The 20,409-nt window shown below is 45.5% G+C and overlaps 1 protein-coding gene across 1 annotated transcript; it reads left to right on the top strand.

The window, feature by feature from the left end:
* The first annotated feature begins 808 nt into the window (after window positions 1–808).
* LOC121046829 lies at window positions 809–19,234 on the top strand. The gene is made up of 8 exons (XM_040501505.1): window positions 809–917; window positions 1,471–1,626; window positions 9,845–10,086; window positions 11,889–11,992; window positions 14,202–14,280; window positions 14,840–15,013; window positions 16,902–17,024; window positions 19,103–19,234. The coding sequence occupies exons 1-8, from the start codon at window positions 809–811 to the stop codon at window positions 19,232–19,234; spliced, it is 1,119 nt and encodes a 372-aa protein (XP_040357439.1).
* Window positions 19,235–20,409: the final 1,175 nt, after the last annotated feature.

Below are 20,409 nucleotides of genomic sequence, written 5' to 3'. Positions count from 1 at the left end.
GTTACTTCTGCGAAAAACAGCAAAACAGCATTCAGGAATACAGATACATACAGAAATACAGTTTTTCCCGAACCACGGTAGGTGCAGAGGGAGGCATTCGTGACGAACGCAAAAGTCTTGTTTTGGTGACTGTCTGGGATATATCTGGTTTTCGTTTCAGGTTTTCTTCCTGTAGATGGAGTTAAAAAAGTGGTTCATATTACAAAGTTTGGAACCCCTCGCACATCATCAAGTTGGATTTAAGTTTATCGCTTTCGTTTCGCCTTTGAATAGAACTCAGCAAATAGCCTCAGAAGTCAATGAAACTTGCGCGTTGGAAAGCGACATATGCTGCTCTTTTCTTTTCTTTTCTCTCGGAGACGAAAATTTTAATAGAACTTAAACCCTGTGGCACTGCTTTACACAATAGTTATACGGTTTACACATACTGAATCGTCACAATTTTAGAACGACGTATATGTGTATGTTATCTACAAAACTTTAAAAGGATAAAGAGAAGGTTCAGCAAACATCGAACTTTGGCTTGCACTCGTGCGCATGAAGGATGAAGCGAGAAAGATAGAAATGGCACCTTGCACGTTCCTTTGCCATCGCCGTTTTATAGTCATTTGCTTTTATCATTCTTAGAGATTCGGCGAGCCACCGTGTTACCGTGTGCTCGCTGGCGTTATTCCACAAATCTTATGTTTTGTGGCCGAATTTCGCAGAAAGCGAACTGCGACCCAACAGAACCGCTGTCACGTCCGAGTCGCGGTTCCAAAAATTGGTCGAGAGGCTGCAGACGAGGAGAGCCTGGCATCCGGCCACAATGAAGCCAGAGTCCACCGAGAACTTGACCGAGGTCAGAGACGTCGTCAATGGAACACTTCATGGTGTACCCGGTGAACGAGATGCCGTAGTCGCTTCCTGGTCTGCCCGTGAGTATAGAGAGTTTACGTCGTGTTATCACGGGTGATCCACATCGTAGGGCTTTATAGGAACGTGCTTTTGACAACGCCGTTAAGACCGCGTACCAATTAAAGGGCTACGGCATCGACGTAATTAATGCAGCACATTTAAATTCATTACGTCTTCTTGTCAATTATAAGGTTTTATGACGCCAGGAATATTTGTTGCTTAGGAATGTCAACGTACATTTTTTATATCCTTTTTATTAGCGTTTAGGGCTTTTTTTTTGCGTGTTATGTTTAATTGTTTCGTTTCGTTTCTATTGCTGAAGCTCAAGTGTTATAATATCTGTTATTTTTCTTTGCCTTGGTGAAGTATCTTTTTCGAGGTGACCAGAAAGTCAGTTTTCATCAGTCGACAAATAGAGATTAATTTGTATTATGGTTTTTTGCCGGTTTCGCTTTGTCATAAACGATGCATGCAACGTTTTTTTTTTGTTTTTTTTTTTCTACTGCAGTTTTGCCCGAATGACAAAAGTCCTCTGTGTAAAAAAAAATAATTATTTGTTTATTCGTTCCGCAGACCTGCCCCGTAAACCGATCTGGTGCTTCTACGAGGCCAGAGACGACAGGTATTCCGTGCACCATCTTCCCTTAGAACTGTGCACTGTCGTAGTCTTCTGCTGCTTGGATCTCACCAAGGACGGAACGGGCGTCGTGCCGACTGCCACCGAAAAAGGTGCTCTATTTCAGTTGCAGCCGACGGTGCTGTTGTCCTTAAAGTTGTTGGCCCATACCCAAGGAGGGGATTGGCCGATACTCAGTGTCTGGTATTCGTTAAGGCCACGGTCCCACTGAATGTGGCAGTTTAGGTACTTTTTGGCAGGTCATTACTCATCTCCTTTTAAATACTGTTTTTTGGGATTGATGTCATTCAAAAGGCAATGCAATCCTCTTTCATTTGATATTATGTGTGTGTTGGTGTTTACTGTTCATGCGCGTTTGTGGCGTTGCGAATATGATGGCGCGGACCCTCACTTGCTCCGCTAGTTCATGTTTTATGAACGATCCATTAAAGATAACACGCTTCCAATAGAGCAGTTTTGTTAAGATGATGTCGGAGCAGAATGTAACGATACACTTTTTTGGTATGTCCACTACTTTGTTTTTTTCATCCTTCCAAATATTGCCCTAAAATTGCCATTTTTCAGCACAAATATCTTTTTAATGACAAGAGCTAGGACAATGAAATTAGCTACAGGTGTAGTGCTTATAATTGATAATATGCAGAAAAAAATTTAATGTTGTGTAAAATTTTTTTGTTTAGATATTTTATATCAAACGTAGCACTTTTTGTGCTTCGAGTCATGGTACTTCGAATGCCGCTGAGGAAATAATTAAACTATGATAAAATCTTTTATAACATTTAGAGCTACAATAGTTGCCCAAGAGGTGGACGATGGCCTTTTTTTCATTTTCAAAGTCATAACGCTCCAGGAGCCCTTCAAACTTACCTGTTTTTGATGCATACCTTTTTTGGACATCAAACAGATTTATTGGCATCTAATAACATTTATTGTTTGGAATAGATATACATTGCGATGTATTAGATTCTCAGAATGATATTGCTTTGGTTTTTTAATAGGTGTAGTGCTTAGCTAATCTTAAAAACAATTAAGAACTGTTTGGGCGTCTTGTTGCGCTACCTGGCGGATGGCAGACAAACTGCTGAATTCTAATGTTCAAAAAATTTCCGAGGGCGGCGTTGGCGTCTGTATCATCATCAATCTCCGTGTCTTTTTACCTTCACATTAAAAAAAATATATTGGAAGATTTACTATCGATAAATGAATGGTTTAAGTACTGGGTCAGGTTAATAAATCTAAGACAAATAGTTACACAAGCGTAGCGTGATATAATGTGTTCATTATTCCGTATGGTTTAAATCAATAAACAATAAAGACGAAGAGGAAAAGAATACACCCGAGTTCACTTCATGCCTAGAGTCACTAAATGAGCTCTAAGGTGTCGGCACTCCGTTCCCCAAAATTGTTCTGGGCGCCGCCATTTTCGGTCTTGTTCAGAGCAAACGCTACTGCCGATCGTCATGATCCAAAAGTACGACTTCCTCAGCGTTAGATGCGGTGCAAGGAAGCTGATGCAATATGCAATGCTCTGTCGCGGGTTGTCTAAACATTTTAGGAGGACGGAAAAGCGTTTCCTGTGATCTTAGATAAAGCTTCAGATAACTGGCGACCATGATTTTAGGCCACAATATGGCCAAGTGTCGTTACTCTGAACCGTAGCTAATTTACTGGCACAAGCGGGAACAATGAGGAAGAGGCAGGTGTCAAAAGGTAGTGGCTTGAAGAATCCACGGGGTTTACGTCATGGCCCCTCCAGATATTACAAGCCTATCTTGAACAAGAGCATGGATTGTGTCATTAAATAAGCTACGCTTGAGAGTAGCGACACTTGGCCATATTTTGGCTTAAAATCATGGTTGCCAGTTATTTGAAGCTTTATCTGAAATCACAAGAAACGCTTTTCCGTCCTCCACTTTAAACAGTTTGCGACAAAGCAAAGCAACATTACATGAGCTTCCTAACACCGAATATAATGCTGAAAATGTCGCACTTTTGAATCATGACGATCGGCAGTTGCGCTTGCTCTGCTCAAGCACGAAAATGGCGGCGTTCACAACACTGTTGGGGAAGAGAGTGCCGATACTCTAAGCGCAGCTCATTTATTGGCTCTACTTCCCTCAAATCTCCTTTCCCCTGACTGACACTGAAACTAAATATGAATAATACACTATTATTATACCTTATTTAGTTATAACCAACTACACATAATGAGAGAAGGAAGCAGCCGGGTAGGAAAAACGCAGGTTTTATGTGCAACCGTTCTTACCGTCTCAAAAGAAAGAACGCGCGAGCTTGCGCTGGTTTAAAAAAATACGATCCAAAGAAAAGAGGCGTCATGCTGTGTTCTTTGCGATTGTGCATCGAATTGCAAATTGTTCCGGGTATGTTTATAGAGCCGGAAGTTAGTCTGCCTTAGTGGGCGTCTGGTGTCTCAGCTATAGATGAACAATTTAGCCAGTGCGGTACAACCGCAAACCTGGGGTCTTTAACGTGCACCACGCAGTAGTGATACACGACCGCACGCCGGTACGATGCTCTTCCAGATCAAAACGGGCAGGGGCGGGGTGGGTGCTGCAGTGCGAGCTTTCGCTCCACGTGCACCGAGCTGGCGTGCGCTATACTCCGTTTCACCTTATGTTGTACCTCAGAGAAGGCTAGAAGCGCGAGCTCATAGCGTTGGTAGCTGCTCTTAACATACGAGAGCTTGTGTCGCAGAGATGTGCCCTAGAGCAAGGAGCTCGCGCTTGTACCTTTTACTGCGGTACATCATAAAGTGAAACAGAGTAGAGACCATGCACTCGGCCACCAATTCCCCCCCCCCCCCCCCCCCCCCCCCCCCCCACACACACACCCTTTTTGTGCGTCTAATTTATATACAGGTAGAAGTATTTGAAGATCGACGATGGGCGTCGATCGTCTCGAGGTAATGTAACTTAATAGCATTATATAAACGATAAACATATTGAATACTGAACGACTCAATTTTTTAATTCTTGGATTGTAATAAAGCGGTAGCCTATTGTACTTACTGTTGATGAAGAGCAATATGAGGTGACGAGGAAATGATTAAATGATGGGGCTCTATAAGGACGAAGACATTAGTGGATGTCGAACCACAACGTACATTGCTAGACTTGTTTCAAGTATCGTGTACCCAAAGACCTTTCTTCACCCGCAATAGAATATGGTAGAATCAATGAGGATGCTGCTTTACAACTTATTTGGAACAGGAAAACTTTACTGTGTAGAAGTGTGGCTTATTCGTTAATATGAGAGACGGATTTCTAGCAGCACTCCCTGATTGACTGCTTGGAACAAATGGCTTCGCTGACGTAAAGTGTCCCCGTTGCAAAATATTCTTGAACCCTGGTGAAACCGCAAAGGAGTACGAGGCGAAAAATAAGAAAAATGAGCCTGGCGTGAAAGGTCCAAATCACCACTATAGCTTCTACTACCAAATACAAGGGCAGTTACACAATACACAAAGAGGGTTTTGTGATTTCTTTATATTTACACTGAAGGGCATTGATATCCAACGTATTAAGAGGGATGACACCTTCTGGTCAATTAATAAAGAGCCTTTTCCACTCAGCGCGACTTCCGCTGAAATTCCTCAGGTAGACGAGTTGTCCGACCGAATAAACTGCCATTACTCCCGATTTGGGAATCTCTCGATCTTAGTTCGTAGGCCATAGTACCATGAGATCGAGGGGTGTGGCTCTTCGTCCGCCGAACATTGCTTCGGCGGGTGTTTTTACCGTGTAAGATGAGACCGTCGCGTGTTGCTGGAACAAAAACCTGGCGATTCTTCACTGAAGCGTTCCTTCCGTAAGCTTCAAGAGGGCTTTCTTCGTTTCGCACACCATCTGTTTTGCTTGCCCGTTAGTTGGAGGATGGTATGGTACACTAAAGGCCGGTTCACACATGCAGCGGAGCGCTAAGTTAGCGCTACGTGAGCGCTCCAAGGAGCGCTCATGTAGCGCTTCCTAGCGCGTGATGTAGCGCATGGGTTAGCGCTTCAGTAGCGCTCTGTTAGCGCTCTGTTAGCGCTACAGAAGCGCTCTGTTAGCGCTCTCATGCACGCTCCTTGTGCCGTGCTAGCTGCTGCGGAACAGCGCGTGCACGGCGATTCCTTTGTTGTTGTTTTTCCTTTGGCATTGAAAGAAGAGGAAGCAAAACAGCCGCTCTCCAAGCAAAGGGTCGGGCAGGCGACCCAGAGTCATGAACTTTGAGCGACTAATTGATTGGGTACGACCTCATCGCTTTCTATTCGATATGCGTGACCCTGGTTTCAAAGACACGCAGTTAAAAATGACCGCCTTCGAATGAGCTCTGTGTCTCGGTCCCTCAGCCTAGGAACAAGGTTCACTATAGTCAGTTACAGGTTAAGAAGGTAGCGGCAAATGCCCCTCAAAGGGAATCAGATATCCCTCCGCCACCTCCGCATCCAATAGCGTCCCACCGTTTCCGTGACGTCGCGGACAACGCGCGAGGAGGGTCTTGCCTTTCTGTACATATTTGCTTTATCTTTCGACTTTGACTTTGCATTGTGGAAGCCACGAGAGGGAGATTAGAGTTCTCCCCCACCGACGGAAACAAATACGACTTTCGGGGATTAGCTTCCTCCCCGATGGATACAAAGGCTGCTTTCAGGGGCTCGGTTCCCTCTCCGATGAATACAAAGGTCTCTTTCTTAAAAAGTGGGATCGGAGACAAGTGGGAATCCATTGAAGCGGAACAAGGAGCGTTTCCAGTGAACTCTTCTTTCGACTGCGGAGAGATTTGAAACGGGCGCATCCCACTTGTGGGAGGAGCTTCTCCTACCTTCTTGACTTGTAACCGACTATAGGTACCTGTCGGTATCTCGGTGACGAAAGATTTCGCGCACGCAGAAGGCTCTTCTGGGCGTTAAGCCGTCCACACACATATGCACCAATCGCGTATGTAAGAGCATTGGTCGCATTTCTATTTCAGCATCTCACATGTCCGCCATGGTGCTGCTGATTCACACCCAAGCACAGGAACCGGAACCGCAGTGCACGCGCTAATTCGCAGCACCGCGGTACAAGAGGCGCTACTGAAGCGCTAACAAGGCGCTACTGGAGCGCTAACAACGCGCTACTGGAGCACTAACAAGGCACTACTGGAGCGCTAACAAGGCGCTACTGGAGCGCTAACAAAGCGCTACAGAAGCGCTAATCGCGCGTTGTGTTAGAACTAAGTCACGCGCCAGGAAGCGCCACATGAGCGCTCCTTGGAGCGCTCACGTAGCGCTAACTTAGCGCTCCGCTGTATGTGTGAACAGGCCTTAAAGGTGATGCCTGATGCCGGTTTTCTTCTTTTGTTCAATACTTGTTTATTTTATTTGAAGCAAGATTTGGAGCGTTATCAGAGAAAAGTGTTTTCGGTAGGGTAAAAGTAGGAAAAACAGAGCGTAGAACGTCAATGACGCGTTTGGACGTCGTGGCACTGGCAGGCATCGTGTAAAGGTATACGTTTATACTTCAACGTAACGTCGATTGGCGCAGCGTAGCGCAGCGCACACTGATACTCATTGGTCGCAGATATCAAGTTCCTGGTCGCCGGCCTATGGAAGGCGAGCGTTCTGTGCTACGCTGCGTTCACTGCGCTCAACGTCGGAGTATAAACAGCCCTTAAACTTCCAACCACTAATACCCTTGTTACACGGGCACACTTAACTGCAGTTACGCTAAGCCACAGTCAGCGCACAATATTTACGGACAACATTCTGCGGCTATGCAGTCAAAGCTACGGGCGAACGTGCGCTTGAGCATCTTGAGCACCCATCAAAGCAGTGCGCGCGCGCTCTTCACTTCTTCTGAAATAGCTGTTCGATAGTATAGTGCGGTGTCTGTGGTGCCGCGCAACAGCAGTTAAGCTGAGTTAACCGCGGTTAAGTGTGCCCGTGTAACAGGGGTATTAGAGTACGCATCGACAATGGCTCCGCAGATGCGGATACGTTTCGCCACCCACTGACCGAATAATGGATCGTTTTAAATTACTGTTTATGATAGCGCTGGACTCGAGGATGACTTCGAGTCTTTCCACAAAGTTAGTCCAGGTGCCAGCACTTTTGTTAAAAGCGTAAACGTTCGAAAAGTCGACAACGTCGGTAGCCACGTGCTGTGCTTGATACTGGACGCTTACCATTCGCTGAAAAGAAACTTGCTTGTTCGTCTGCCACGAGTCGTCCGATATCAGGTCATCACCGCTACTTTATCTCCCGACAAAACAGGTCTTCATTGTCCGCATGTCCATAGTTAGCAATCACGTGAACTTATAAATTCCCGAACGCTCATAACTTGCCGTCGCTAAACGCCGTTCATTCGTAGCCTCTTCATTGCAAATAAACGTCTTCCTATTTATTCTGATGGTTTTCATCATATTCCTCCTAAGCTGTACTTACAACATTATGTGTGTCGGTACTTCCAAAAATATTGGAACGGCGTTCGTTTTCTGGGAACTATAATGTAACAACCTTCGCAACATCTTACGGATCCCGTGAAACACAATACTTTGTGACGTCACTTTTTAGTCGTCATTATAATGGTGAGGTAAGTACTGTAAATCGCGAAGCAGTTCACTTGACGTCCGCTTCCACTGGTATTTTGGAAGATTGAGTCTACTGAGCGTGCATTCCCGCAGAAGAAGTTTTCAATGATATAATATTGATACGTCAATCAACAAGTGATTCCTTCTTGGTAAGATTTATTTCGAAAACCCGTGACAACCGCCGAACCGCATTTATACCCAGCCTGACATTCTCGCATACATCCGTTTGATGGGCCACGCTACTTGAACCAGCTGAGCTCAGCTGGCCACGGCGCGAGCAAGGCCACGAGGGGAACGTGATGGTGCTCGAGCCATCCCACCGTGAACCAATGTTTTGGCCACCCCACAGGTGCGTGTCGCCATCTATTGGTTGAACTAACGCCTTGTTCAAGATGGCTGCCGTGGGACCGCAGCCTTAAAGAAACAAATGAAGGCCACGATCGAACCAGTCTTGAGTGTCACCCACTGCTTTGCGACCGACCGCCTACGACGATATAACTCACTGGCGCCATCTATCGGGAAGTCTCTGTCCACGCGTCCGGTCTGCATATGTAACCAATTTTCTTATTGCAGAATCACATATTTAAATATTTTTGATAATATTATAAGCGACCATTTCTTACATATCGTGCGTACCTTTGATCTCGGAGTTACTGCAAAATCTTCAGTCTAGTCCAGGAAATATAAACGGATAAGATGTGTTCCAGGTCATCCCGACAGGTGGCGCCACTGTGTTATTCTGTCGTAAGCAGTCACAAGCAATTGCAACGCAGTCAGTCTCTAGGCTGGTTCTCACACTCCTTTCCGAAATTCAGTCTGGCCACTTTGATCACTATCATCATCTGTGGAACGGAATCTGTGCCATACCAATGACGGCCTTCTAGTGACAGATAAAGGAAGACGTTGAAGATGCTCCTAAGCGGATCTTGCGAGGCCTGTACATTCGGGGGGTCAGTACGACGCGACGTAGGAATGAAACACGAGAGCTATGTAAGCGTTTATTTCTAATAACTCAGGTTCAGTCAATCTGTGGGCGGCACACAATCGGCTTTAAGGCACCTTGGTGTATACAAATCACTCGAGGCATCTGAGTGGGTTGGAGCTTTGTTCTGAATGCAGGTTCTTGGTCACCATCGAATTGAAAGTGATGGAGAAAAAACTCACACTGAACAATTCCTCGCGTGCCGTTGTCTTGCGAAAGTCACGGTGCCGATACAAGTTCATTTCCGCCATTGACATGGCAAAACCTAAACTGCTTTACAAACCACCAGATGGCACTGAATTTCGGAAAGGGTCTATTGCTGTCCATCTCTTACGACTAGAGAACACGCTGGTGCCAGATATCGGGTAGAACATTTGGCATTTTCGTATATATACTTTTTTCGCGCACCTTTTTTTTTCCTTTTTTTTTGGGGGGGGGGGGGGGGGGTGGGGGGTGGGGGGGGGGGGGTTGACGAAACGTTGACAATGTTTTGTCAAGGTTTTAGTGGGTGCCTTCGATCTCGCCAATTTCGCAAAACCTTCGCTCTACTGAAATACAGTTCCAGGCCCACCTCATAGATGGCGCCAGCGTGCCAGTGGTTTTTCTCGTCTGAAGAGATCACAAGAACTCGGTCGGTTAGCCAACGCAAGTGTGCGAACGGGCCTTCACTCAAACGCAAATGTGCGATCCAGCCCGTAGATCGCCCTTTCTATCGCATTCGGCCACCACGTTCGTTGACCGATCGTCACCCGCAGAACGGCTCAAGCAGATGGCAGAGCGACGCCGGGCCTACCCTTGGGTGAGAATCTTCCTCGGAGTCGGTGGACCGGGGGCACTTGAAGACGGCTTCGACGCCTTCTCGGCGCGGGGTTCGAGCAACCTGACGCTCGTTCGACTCTGCCGCAGCCTGCGCAAACTGTCGCGGGAGATCGGTACCGAGGGGGTTCTCTTCCATCCGCCCGACATGGTGGCCGCTGCCTTCCACGCCTTTCTCATCGTAAGTTGGAATCACTCTGTAAGCGTTTTCCTGAAAAGAAGAAAGAAAAGAAATATATAAATACACACACACGCATATATATATATATATATATATATATATATATATATATATATATATATATATATATATATATATATATATATATATATATATATATATATAAAACTGAGAAGAAAAAAACCCTTAGTGAAAACAGCAACAACGGACGAACAACGTTCAGGAATCCTGACGAAGGCCGGACTCCGGCCGAAACGTCGAAGATTAAATCGTCCGTTGTTGCTGTTTTCACTAAGGGTTTTTTTCTTCTCAGTTTTATACCCACGCCTTCGGCCTCCCGCCACCATGCCCGTTATATATATATATATATATATATATATATATATATATATATACCGGGTGTTTCTGCGAAGACTTTCAAAAATCCTAAAAATTAAAGCGTCAAAAAAAGAAAAAACTTTCTTCGGGAACAAACTACCAGCCACGGCGGACGTCAGGAATTGCCAAAAACATAGTAATTAGCCAACTAATTGATTAAAATTTGTTAATTAACTTTTTAATTAGGGGAAATAGACATATGGTTCCAATTAGAAAGTTGCTGAGCGTTATCGAAAACCACTAAATCAGTCATTTTCAAAAAGAATTTCGGCGCGTGAGAAGCGTAGTATTGTACTAAAGTTACCACTCGTGGAGCAGGTACAAGGCTGGGGCTAGATAAGAGACGGAAAAATCGCGCGGGCGCCTTATCGCAACCGCTAGCTTTGTACCTGCTCAAAGAGCGGTAACTTTAGTGCACTACTACGCTTCTCACGCGCTCAAAGTCTTTCTGAAAACGACTGATTTAGTGGTTTTCAATAACGCTCAGCAACTTTCTAATTGGAACCATATGTCTATTTCCCCTGATTAAAAAGTTAATGAACAAATTTTAATTAATTAGCTGGCTAATTAGTATGTTTTTCGCAATCCCTGACGTCCGCCGTGGCTGGTAGTTTGTTCCCGAAGACAGTTTCTTCTTTTTTCAAACGCCCTAATTTTTAGGATTTCTGAAAGTCTTCGCAAAAACACCCGGTATATACAATCTGCGCATCGCCGAACGTTCAGTCTCTACTCAAACTATAGCCGTCCAGGCCGGATGCAAATGTTTCAAAACTAACCATTATCGTATTCAAACATTATCAGTAATGTGTCTAAAAAAAAGTTTCAATGTTAAAATGAGACCCGTTCCCGGTAGGTGACGCCATTCAGTCCCATGCATTCGTGGGTGTCGTCAAGAATCATTTTTCCAATTGAAAATTTTGAAAAATCGCTCGCTATCCCTACCGATTAACCCAGGATAACTTTTCGCTATCTAGATTAGGGAACTTGAAGTTTAAATGGAATTGTTTTTGGAAACCTGAAATCCAGATTCCAGACAAAGTAATAATTTCTGAAAACCTAATATACAGATATAGAATTCAGATATATTTCTCTTTCCTTAATCCAGATAGCGAAAAGTTATACTAGGTTTTTCAGTAGGGTAGGTTACACTGCAGTGATATCTGTTATATAAATAATATTGTGAAAAATAGATTAAACTATCGCATTTACGGGGTAATAATACTTTCCGGCTTCAACCTATGCTAAAGAAACTGAGGTACGCCAGAATCACCGCTCAAGTAATGTTAAATTGTGCATTAAACATCACTGCATTCCACAAAATGATAATTGGCGATTTGTTAATGTTGTAGTGCGGTTACTGCAATCTGTATGTTTGATGTCCTTTTATGAGGATCTTGCGTCTAACTATACACGTTATTTGGCAGAAACTGCACGGCTGCCTCGATGCCTTTGATGTCGAAGTAAGCGTGGTTATTTCTGACGACGCTATCGAGGACGTGGCGTTTCTCAAGTACGCCCCTTACTTCAGGTGAGAAATCTTCCGAACGTTTTGCTGGTTACGGAATAATAAAGTAGCAATGTTGCCGCAGGAAGCCCTTTCTGATGAGTCTCCCCAGTATTGCTTTTCTGCTCTCTGTAACACGTACACGCAGTTGTCTTTACTGCTTGGAGAATCTGAAAAAAAAAAAAAAAAATGGCTTGGATAGATTTTAGCATTGGAGCAAACCCATACGGCGACTGACATCGTTTGGAGTTTTTAGCGTGGATGCGTCTGGATTAAAACACTGTCCACTGAGTCCACTCACACCCACGGGAGGCCCTAGCTTCCAAGAACTTCCCACCAGTGGCTTTGTTCGATTTACACGCACTTCCTGCGCCGCTGCAGAAAAGTGTAAGGCACTGTGCTTCCGGTATGTGTATTCAGATACGACCGAAAGTACACAGCCCTACGCTTTTCTGCACCGACGCAGGAGGTGCAGGTAAACTGAGCGAAGCTGTAGCAACTCTGCTCTCGTTAAAGGGGTACTCCACCGATTTTTTGAGCTACCTCAACTAACTATATTTTCTTACTCCCCGGCCTTTAGCCTTTCCGGTATGCTATTTAGCATCGCGAAATTCATAATAGGTATTGTGAAATCGGCAAATGAAAATGGTGCAAAAACCAATATTCAAATATTCGCGCACTTTTCAGTGTCGTGACGTCAGTGGCAGGCAGGCTTGCCAGTCGAGCAAGTAGTCTAAAAATAGAATTTGCCAATCATTTGTCCCGTGCTGGAGTGCGGATACGGGAGCGAGCTTCCAAAGCACTCATTTGACATCAAGAAACTGCTTCAAATCCGTTGGGAACAACTTCTGTAGTCCAAAAAGTTAATCCCTGCCTTCCACTGCCGTCACTTTGTTGTTGTTGCCAGTAGAGACTTTCAGTTTGAAAAACATGGTGAAGACCAAAACTGTAAATTCAATAACTTCGCGAAAAAACAATATTTTGACCTAATATTTGGGATACTATTTTAGCAATGTTTGTTGGTTAGTTTAGCAAAATTTCAAGCAAATCGGAGACCATGAAAAAAACGGTGGAGTACCCCTTTAACACAGGCAGTGTTGGCTCCTGTTTAGATAATCTGAAAAATATGACTTCCGATCGATTTCAGCCTTGTTTTAGGAGCCGTACCATGTGGCGACTAACATCTAACGGAATTTCTAGCGTGGATGCGTCTGGATTGAAACGTGACGTCAAAACGATGCCGAGCTTTGATTGGCTCTGATTCAAAGGATAGTGGGTAGACCTCAATGCTAGACGCCTTGATGTTTACCCCACTACTTTTTTCAATTAGCCCATAAGAGCTATGCTTTCTGACATCCTCACAACCCCTGCAAAGAAGCAGATGAACTCGCGCTCCGCATGGAGGCAATTAGGCAGTGTCGAAAATGCATCGTCATGGCTGTTTTTTGTGTTCGCTATCAGCGGCTAAACCAATCGAACAATGAACGCGGCGTAAACCCGATTTTTTCTCTGCGCGTGATTGGTCTAGCCGGTGATATAGCAAACGCACAATGACGACGACCACCGTGACGATGCACTTTTGCTGCTGCCTGATTGGCTCCATATCGGATTGCGTAGCGTTGGCTGCGGTCGGGCTTAATGGGGCGTTTTAATAGAGAGTTTTAGTAGATCGTTCCGATACCTCCGATAGCCCCGATAACGATACTATGTATGCGCAAGGGAGGCGGTGGCGGAGTATCGGGTATCGTTATCGGAGTCATGGGAACGATCTACTAAACCTCTCTTATATAGATCATTCCGATAACTCCGATAACGATATCCGATACTCCGCCTACGTCATTTACGCATACGTCGTACCGTCAGCGGGTATCGTTGGAGCGTTTTAGGGAACCGTTCTTGCACGTCCGATGCGGTACAATGGGCTGGCCGGTACGAACTGCGCATGCGCGATTTTCATGCAGTTGCACGCAGTTCATACCGGAGGGCCCATCGTACCTCATTGGACGTGCAAAAACGGTTCTCTAAAACTCTACGTTGTTATCAGACGTATATGGGAACGATCTCTACTAAAACTTTCTACTCTGAAACGGAGTTTGGTTGCTTAATATCGTTCGTTCCTATAAACAAAGGTTGTTCAAAAAAATAAAAATAAAACTTCCATATTTTCTTTTAATGGTTCAACTGCAGCAAAATACAAATTGTCCAGCGGGAATGTTTTGTTTTTCTTTTGCAGGTCGTTTAAGAATGTAATCATCTGGACTCACACTCCCAGCACAGCGTATGCTACTTGTCCTTTCGATAGGGCGACTTTGGTAAGGCGACAAGTATATAATCAGTCCTGTATATATGCCTATACCGTAGATGTTATCGCCTACGACCACGATAACCGCCGCTTAAGATTATATATTTTATCAGTTGAAAGTTAGATCGCCAAAAGTGCAATTTAAACAAATTGATTGGTTGCTACTTATATATATATATATATATATATATATATTGCCATAGTGTGTTGGAAGATTTTGTCGGCAGGTGTCGCTTCCAAGCAAAAACCCTTTGCAAATAGGAATTAACCCTTCCCGAAACATCGGAGTATAGACGCCTGCAAGCATGCAAACGCATGTCAAAACCGAGTCTGACCACCATGGGCTCACAGGAAATGCTCCAGTATACCTATTCCAACAATGGCGGACTCGTACAATTGGTGCAGTTGCCAGTAGGTGGCGTGCACTTTCGAAATAAATAATACATTCAGCACTTTTAGCGGGAAGCATATATGGCGAGCATTACTTTCTGTTGTTTGTATACCAAAAGTCTTCTGTGTGTGTCGATATCGTTTTTTAGTCGAAACAGCGCGATTGACGCGCGATGCAGGATCCGTGGTACCAGTGGCTCGAAAGGAAACCGCTGTCTGTTCTGGCGAGGTCCGTAATGACGCTGAGCCTGGGCCCCCTCCACTACACCGCGCCATCCGGCCAACAGGAACGTGCATCCTCGTGCTTGAGGCAGAAAATCCAGCAGCCGCCGTCGAGGGTCGCCTACACCCAGGTTTGTATTCCGTAAGTTTCGCCATCTTGTCTGGCGGAACTTCCGGTGTATACTTTGTCTCGTTACTTAGGAAGATGAAGTTGCCGCGCAAAAGATCCCATTTAAAACCCTATCCGGCATCGGTGGTCGTGATTTCTTGGGCACATGGCTGTGATTGATTGATTCATATGTTCAGGGTTAATATATTCCTATTGGGAATGATGACATTTGAAGATCCAGCTTTACAGACCAATTCTAATACATATACTACATTTACCGAGCTCCGGGAACAAAATAACTTCATTAGGAAATGTGTTAAAAAAGAAAATGATTGCAATCCACAACATCTTTGTTTTAATGTAATTTACAATACCCATAATGCAAGTTAAAGTTAAGAATTAATTGCCGAAAATGCAGTTCTAGAGGGAAAGAACAATAACAGTCAAAAAGTACAAAAGATTTTCATAAATATTTGTGTTTAAGATTGTAAGTTTTCAACATCAACGAGTGAGCTTTTTCATATTATGAGTATACTTGTTACTCGGGAAATTTTTGCCCAAGACACCCCTGAATAAAATCTTTACGCTTTCAAAACCAGGAAAAGTGATACATTGTACCAGGAAGAGTGATACATTTCCTGGTACAACATTTCCTGCCGAAAAGCGAAACTGAGAAAAATGCATTTGAAGTTTGAACTTTAGGTTTTTCAATATTTTACGAGTCCCAGACACACAAAATTCACCTGGAGCATCGAAAGTATCTTCCTCCTTCAGACTTCATTGTTCCCCTGCAGCAACAGCAACCAGCTTGCGTCGTTTGTGGGCGAGCTAACTTTGCAAGTAGTCATATTCCTTGACAAATCAACTGCCGAGAACTAAAAGACAAATGATACCATAGAAGAAGAAAAAAAAAGTAGCAATATGATCTGAAGTGTATGCGTCAGGAAATTGAGAGAGAGAAGGAGCGAAAACACGTGGGGATGTCAGACTGCCGAGTTCTGGTTCGAAGGATTGGTGGCAGCCTTCTTCTCCACTGCACTCGACGAACGCGTTAGGACGCGGAACGCCGGCGTCTGGCCGTTTGGTTTTCGCATTCAAACTCATTCGACGAGTGCAGTGGAGACAAAGGCGGCTAGCTTTAGGTCTACCCTCTCCCTCAGTTTCTCGGCGCATAGCTACTGTGAAAAAGGGCGCTGCTGAACATAACAATCACGCCACCGGGCAGGACAAAAGGTAAGCCCTATTTCGTGTCTCAAGCAATAAGGTTGCTCATGCCATATATTTCACCTTCATTTTTTTTCCTTGGATGTACGGAGTTCTCCGGGTCCTTAATACGCTTAAATTTTAAAAACTTCCACGGGCTAAATAGAGTGAACGGCGCTTCCGATGGAGGGTAAGATGTTCTGGCTATGTTAACGGAACGCGGAACAGAGAGAACAGTATGAAGAGCGCAAGTTCATCTGCTTCTTTTGCGGGGGGTTGTGGTGCCGTCAGAACGGCGAGCTCTGATCGACTCTGATTGAAGGATAGTGGGTAGACCTCGAGGCAGCTTGCTTTGAGGCCTATCCCCTATCCTTCAGTCACAGCCAATCAGAGGTCGCCGTTCTGACGGCACCACAATCCCTGCAAAAGAAGCAGACGAAGTTGCGATCCGCATAGGCGTCGGGTCCCGCCCATCTCATCAATGCTCCGCGGCCAGTTGGGATTGCGGCATAGGTCGGTAGGAACCAAGCACGAAGCAAGAAGCAGGCTGTGACGTCATGCCGCTGCGGTGGCGCTGCCTTCGACGCGGCGCGTGCTCAAACGGTTCACCTCACACGAATCTCGTTCCTACGCTCGCACACCTGGTGTGGGCTACCTTGTTTGTAAACAGCATGCTGGTCTATAGAGTGTCCTTATATACTCTGCAGCTGTGCCTCAAGGTTCCCGACATGACAGTCGAGGACCCACCCCTACAGCCTTCGGCCTGCAGCGTCTACAGGGACGCCCAGGGTTGCTACCTCGTCTTCTCGTCCAGGGCCCTCAGCTCGATCGTAAGCGAACAGCGCCTCCAGATACTCTGCTTATTCGGATATTTTCCTGTCACGTTCCTAATTTAAAGGGTGTATCTTGTTCTACGTGTTGAATAGGTATATAGCACGTGTTTAGTTGTCTTAGCTGAACGTCCACCTGGTGACGTCGTCGCGAAAGGCATTTTGCTAAGCGTACCTCTGTAGCGCCGAGAAAAATGCTGAGAACTGGCTGTATAGACCTTTTTGCTTCCACCATGGTAGGCATATCCGGTATGGGTGACGAAAAATTAATAAAACATTTCAGCCTGCAAATAGTAAAAAAATAAAGGGGAGACAAAACGAGCATGAGTGACGGTAAAACTTACATTCTATATTTAATCTTAGTATGGCGATGGCAAAACGATGCTTTCGCCTATACTGGAAGCAACGTTACTAGAACACTCAGTTGGGAAACTCGCCGTCGAAACCTGGGCCGCTGGCGTCCACCGAGACCGAGCTAAATACGACAACAGCGCCACTCTTTATCATTTGTTTGTATACTGTGGTCACATTGAGCTTTTAGAAAGCATGTTTTTGCGTAAAAACAAACGGAAAGGCTCTATTTGTGTGAAAGTTTCTGGAGATTAGTACAAAATGAAGGGCGCGGGATGTTTTTATAATCTTTAGTTTGCAAGGTTTTGCGGAACAATTAATATTGTTTTTATACAACCATGCCTCAGCGGTGCTTTCAGGTAGCGCGTCCCGACCTAGGTGCATTTTAACTTCGGTCGCAAGACGCGGCGCGTCCGCTGGGGAGACGGGGGTGGCACCCCTGTAACCTCTTCCGCTGTATCTGTTTCGGCGCCAAAATATAAGTAACGTGCAGTTCCTCGAGTGGCCGCTGCGGGAGAAATGCCGGCGTTGTGTTCGCCATTAGCTCGGTTCTGGAGGACAGATCGGGGCCACTTTTTAGAGCAGTCTCTATGGTAGTTTCCCAACTGAGTGGTTCTAGTAACGTTGACTGGAAGTGACGATATTTCAAGATTCAGTGAATCCAACCCAAATTGCTTCCCGCCCAAGCAATCGGGGTCCGACGGCGTCTGGTTTTCCCTTTTCATGGCACATATCCACGTTCTCGGACGAACCCAGCACATGAAAACTGACCTTCAAACTTTTCTCGATTATTTTGGTACAGCCCCAGTCGCGGCGTTTTGACGAGAAGGCAGGTTTTTGTCTGGTTCCTTTTAAAACAACGTGGGAATACACGACTCACATGGGGGCTTCCGCCCACAGCCCAAGACCGGAAGTGCGCCTGACGCGCCACCACCGCGCCGTGACGTAACAGAGATGAGTTTGTGTATAGGTATACACACCGAAATCGTAAAATCTAGTTTACATGCCAACTCCCCCCCTCTCCCCCCCCCCCCAATAAAAAAAAAACAAAAAAAAAACACACAGTTTACAAACAAGCCCGATATGCCAACTCCCCCCCCCCCCCCCTTTCCCCTAAAAGAAAAAAACAAAAACGAAACAAAACACGCAGTTTACGAACAAGCCCGCGTTTGCCGTGCGCGGAAACCAATTATGAAACGTCTGCGCCTGCGCAGTGCCGACAGCAGCGCCACCGCAGCGGCATGACGTCAGAGAGTGGCCGCGTTTGGTATTCTATGGTTCAAAATCGGCATCTCCACTCTCGGTGGCATCCGGAACAAGGAGGGCAAGGGGACGACGATATCCCCCTCCCCCCAAGGAGTTGAAAAATTTAATGTAAGCAATACAGGGGAGGGGAAGGAGGAAACTCTCGCTCGCTCCCCCCGCCCTGTACCTCCCGAAGAGTTCCGACGCCTATGGCCAACTCTGACGTGGTCTCCTTGACATCAGCGAAATCACATTCTTTTTGTTTGTTTACTGAAATTGTTCTTTGAATCGGCAGTTATACATCATACAAAGGACACGGAGTTTCTCTACAGACATGATGGCAGAAATATCTGCGGACACGCCTTAGAGAATGTCTGCAAATTTTTCTTCTGGATGTTGTATTTGCAGTATACGACCGCGGCTTTACGGACCGTGTATTTTACACGAACCGTGGTGTCTTTTGTTTCTCTCCCCTGACCCAGTCCGAAGCCGTGAACCACCACTTCCGCAACGGGCTGGCCGTGATAGATCTCAACCTGGACGACTACATGGGAGTCTGCGGCGAAAGGCATCGCCTCTTCAACGCCCTCTACAACATCGTCGACATCTCGTAGAGAGCACTTTGCTCCCTCTGTGGGCCCCCCAAAAAAATAAATCGCACTGTATCTTTTTACAACGGAGCAGTTAAAGGCTAGTTTCCCCATGATAGTGTCCCCCGCAAATAAATGAAGACACCGAACTCTGGACACCTACCGCCATCTATGAGCGACGGCGGCAAGCCACGTATATGGTTGCCGCCGTCGCTCATAGATGGCGGCAGCCTTTCAACTCTGGCTTGCCGACTTGCGGCCGGCCATTACTTTCCATTGTACAGCTCCGCTGGTCTTCCTTCTTCACCAGAGTGAAAAAGCTGAAATTTGTTTTTCTTTTTTCAAAAATTTTACGTTTAGTTGTTAGGATCGCGACGTCTGACAACATGACACGCCGGCTTCTGTGACATCATGTGTTGCCTCTGGTACGGTATCACGTGACATCACGGCTTGACGCCATAACGTCGCGTGACGTTTAATGTCTGCTAAACGAACCTAAACGGTCGTTCCTTAAATACCACAATCCACGCAATAGAAAAACTGAAAAAAAAAAAAAAGTATCTGCATTTTTTTTTTTTACGAGGACAGTAGTTATGTGTCTTTCGCGGCAGCTATCAAATAGCAGACGTTGCCGAACTCGAATAATCGAAGCGCCCGCCGCGCTGCGGTTCTCTTCTCCCGTGCTAGATGGCGCGACGTGACGAAAAGCCGAACGCGCGGAGAGTCAAGTTTCCCATGGCTGCATCGACGATCAAAATTTCCCCATTTGTTGCCCGGTCGTTATGGCGTGCATATTTATGACTTTTCGCGCGTAAGCATAGTCGTGGTGACACCGCAAGCAAAAACACACAAAAAGCAAAAAAAAAAAAAAAAGTCAAACGCAGACGACGACATAGACCTGGCTGGTCCGGTCGTCTGCTATTTTTTTGTTATGAACTTTTGGGGGGAGCTTGCAGAAAGACCGGGCTTTTTTTGTTTGTTTTGATCACCCATTAAAAGGGACGCATCGGAAAACAAAAATAGCTTCTCGGCTGTCAAGATAATGTTACGCATTGCCGGATGATTGAATGTAAAAGGCGTGTTATCGCCGACTCCGCGTTTTGATGCTTTATCGATGAGAGCGGTGTCTTCTGTGCGTGGAGCACACCGGAGACGCTTAGGAAATCTGCGAGTTTGACGGTCGACCGAAATGGAATTTT

Source organism: Ixodes scapularis, unplaced genomic scaffold (assembly GCF_016920785.2).
Source record: "Ixodes scapularis isolate PalLabHiFi unplaced genomic scaffold, ASM1692078v2 PGA_scaffold10__122_contigs__length_95168666, whole genome shotgun sequence".
In the NCBI taxonomy this organism is placed as follows: Eukaryota; Metazoa; Arthropoda; class Arachnida; order Ixodida; family Ixodidae; genus Ixodes; species Ixodes scapularis.
This window is presented reverse-complemented; position numbering and strand designations above follow the sequence as displayed.

Bases quoted from the DNA above. Each gene is read 5' to 3' on its own strand.
- LOC121046829 (XM_040501505.1), top strand. From the start codon at position 809: ATGAAGCCAGAGTCCACCGAGAACTTGACCGAGGTCAGAGACGTCGTC. The intron at 1,627-9,844 runs GTGCTCTATTTC...CGTCACCCGCAG, and splicing joins GCCGACTGCCACCGAAAAAG to AACGGCTCAAGCAGATGGCA. The intron at 10,087-11,888 runs GTAAGTTGGAAT...GTTATTTGGCAG, and splicing joins CCTTCCACGCCTTTCTCATC to AAACTGCACGGCTGCCTCGA.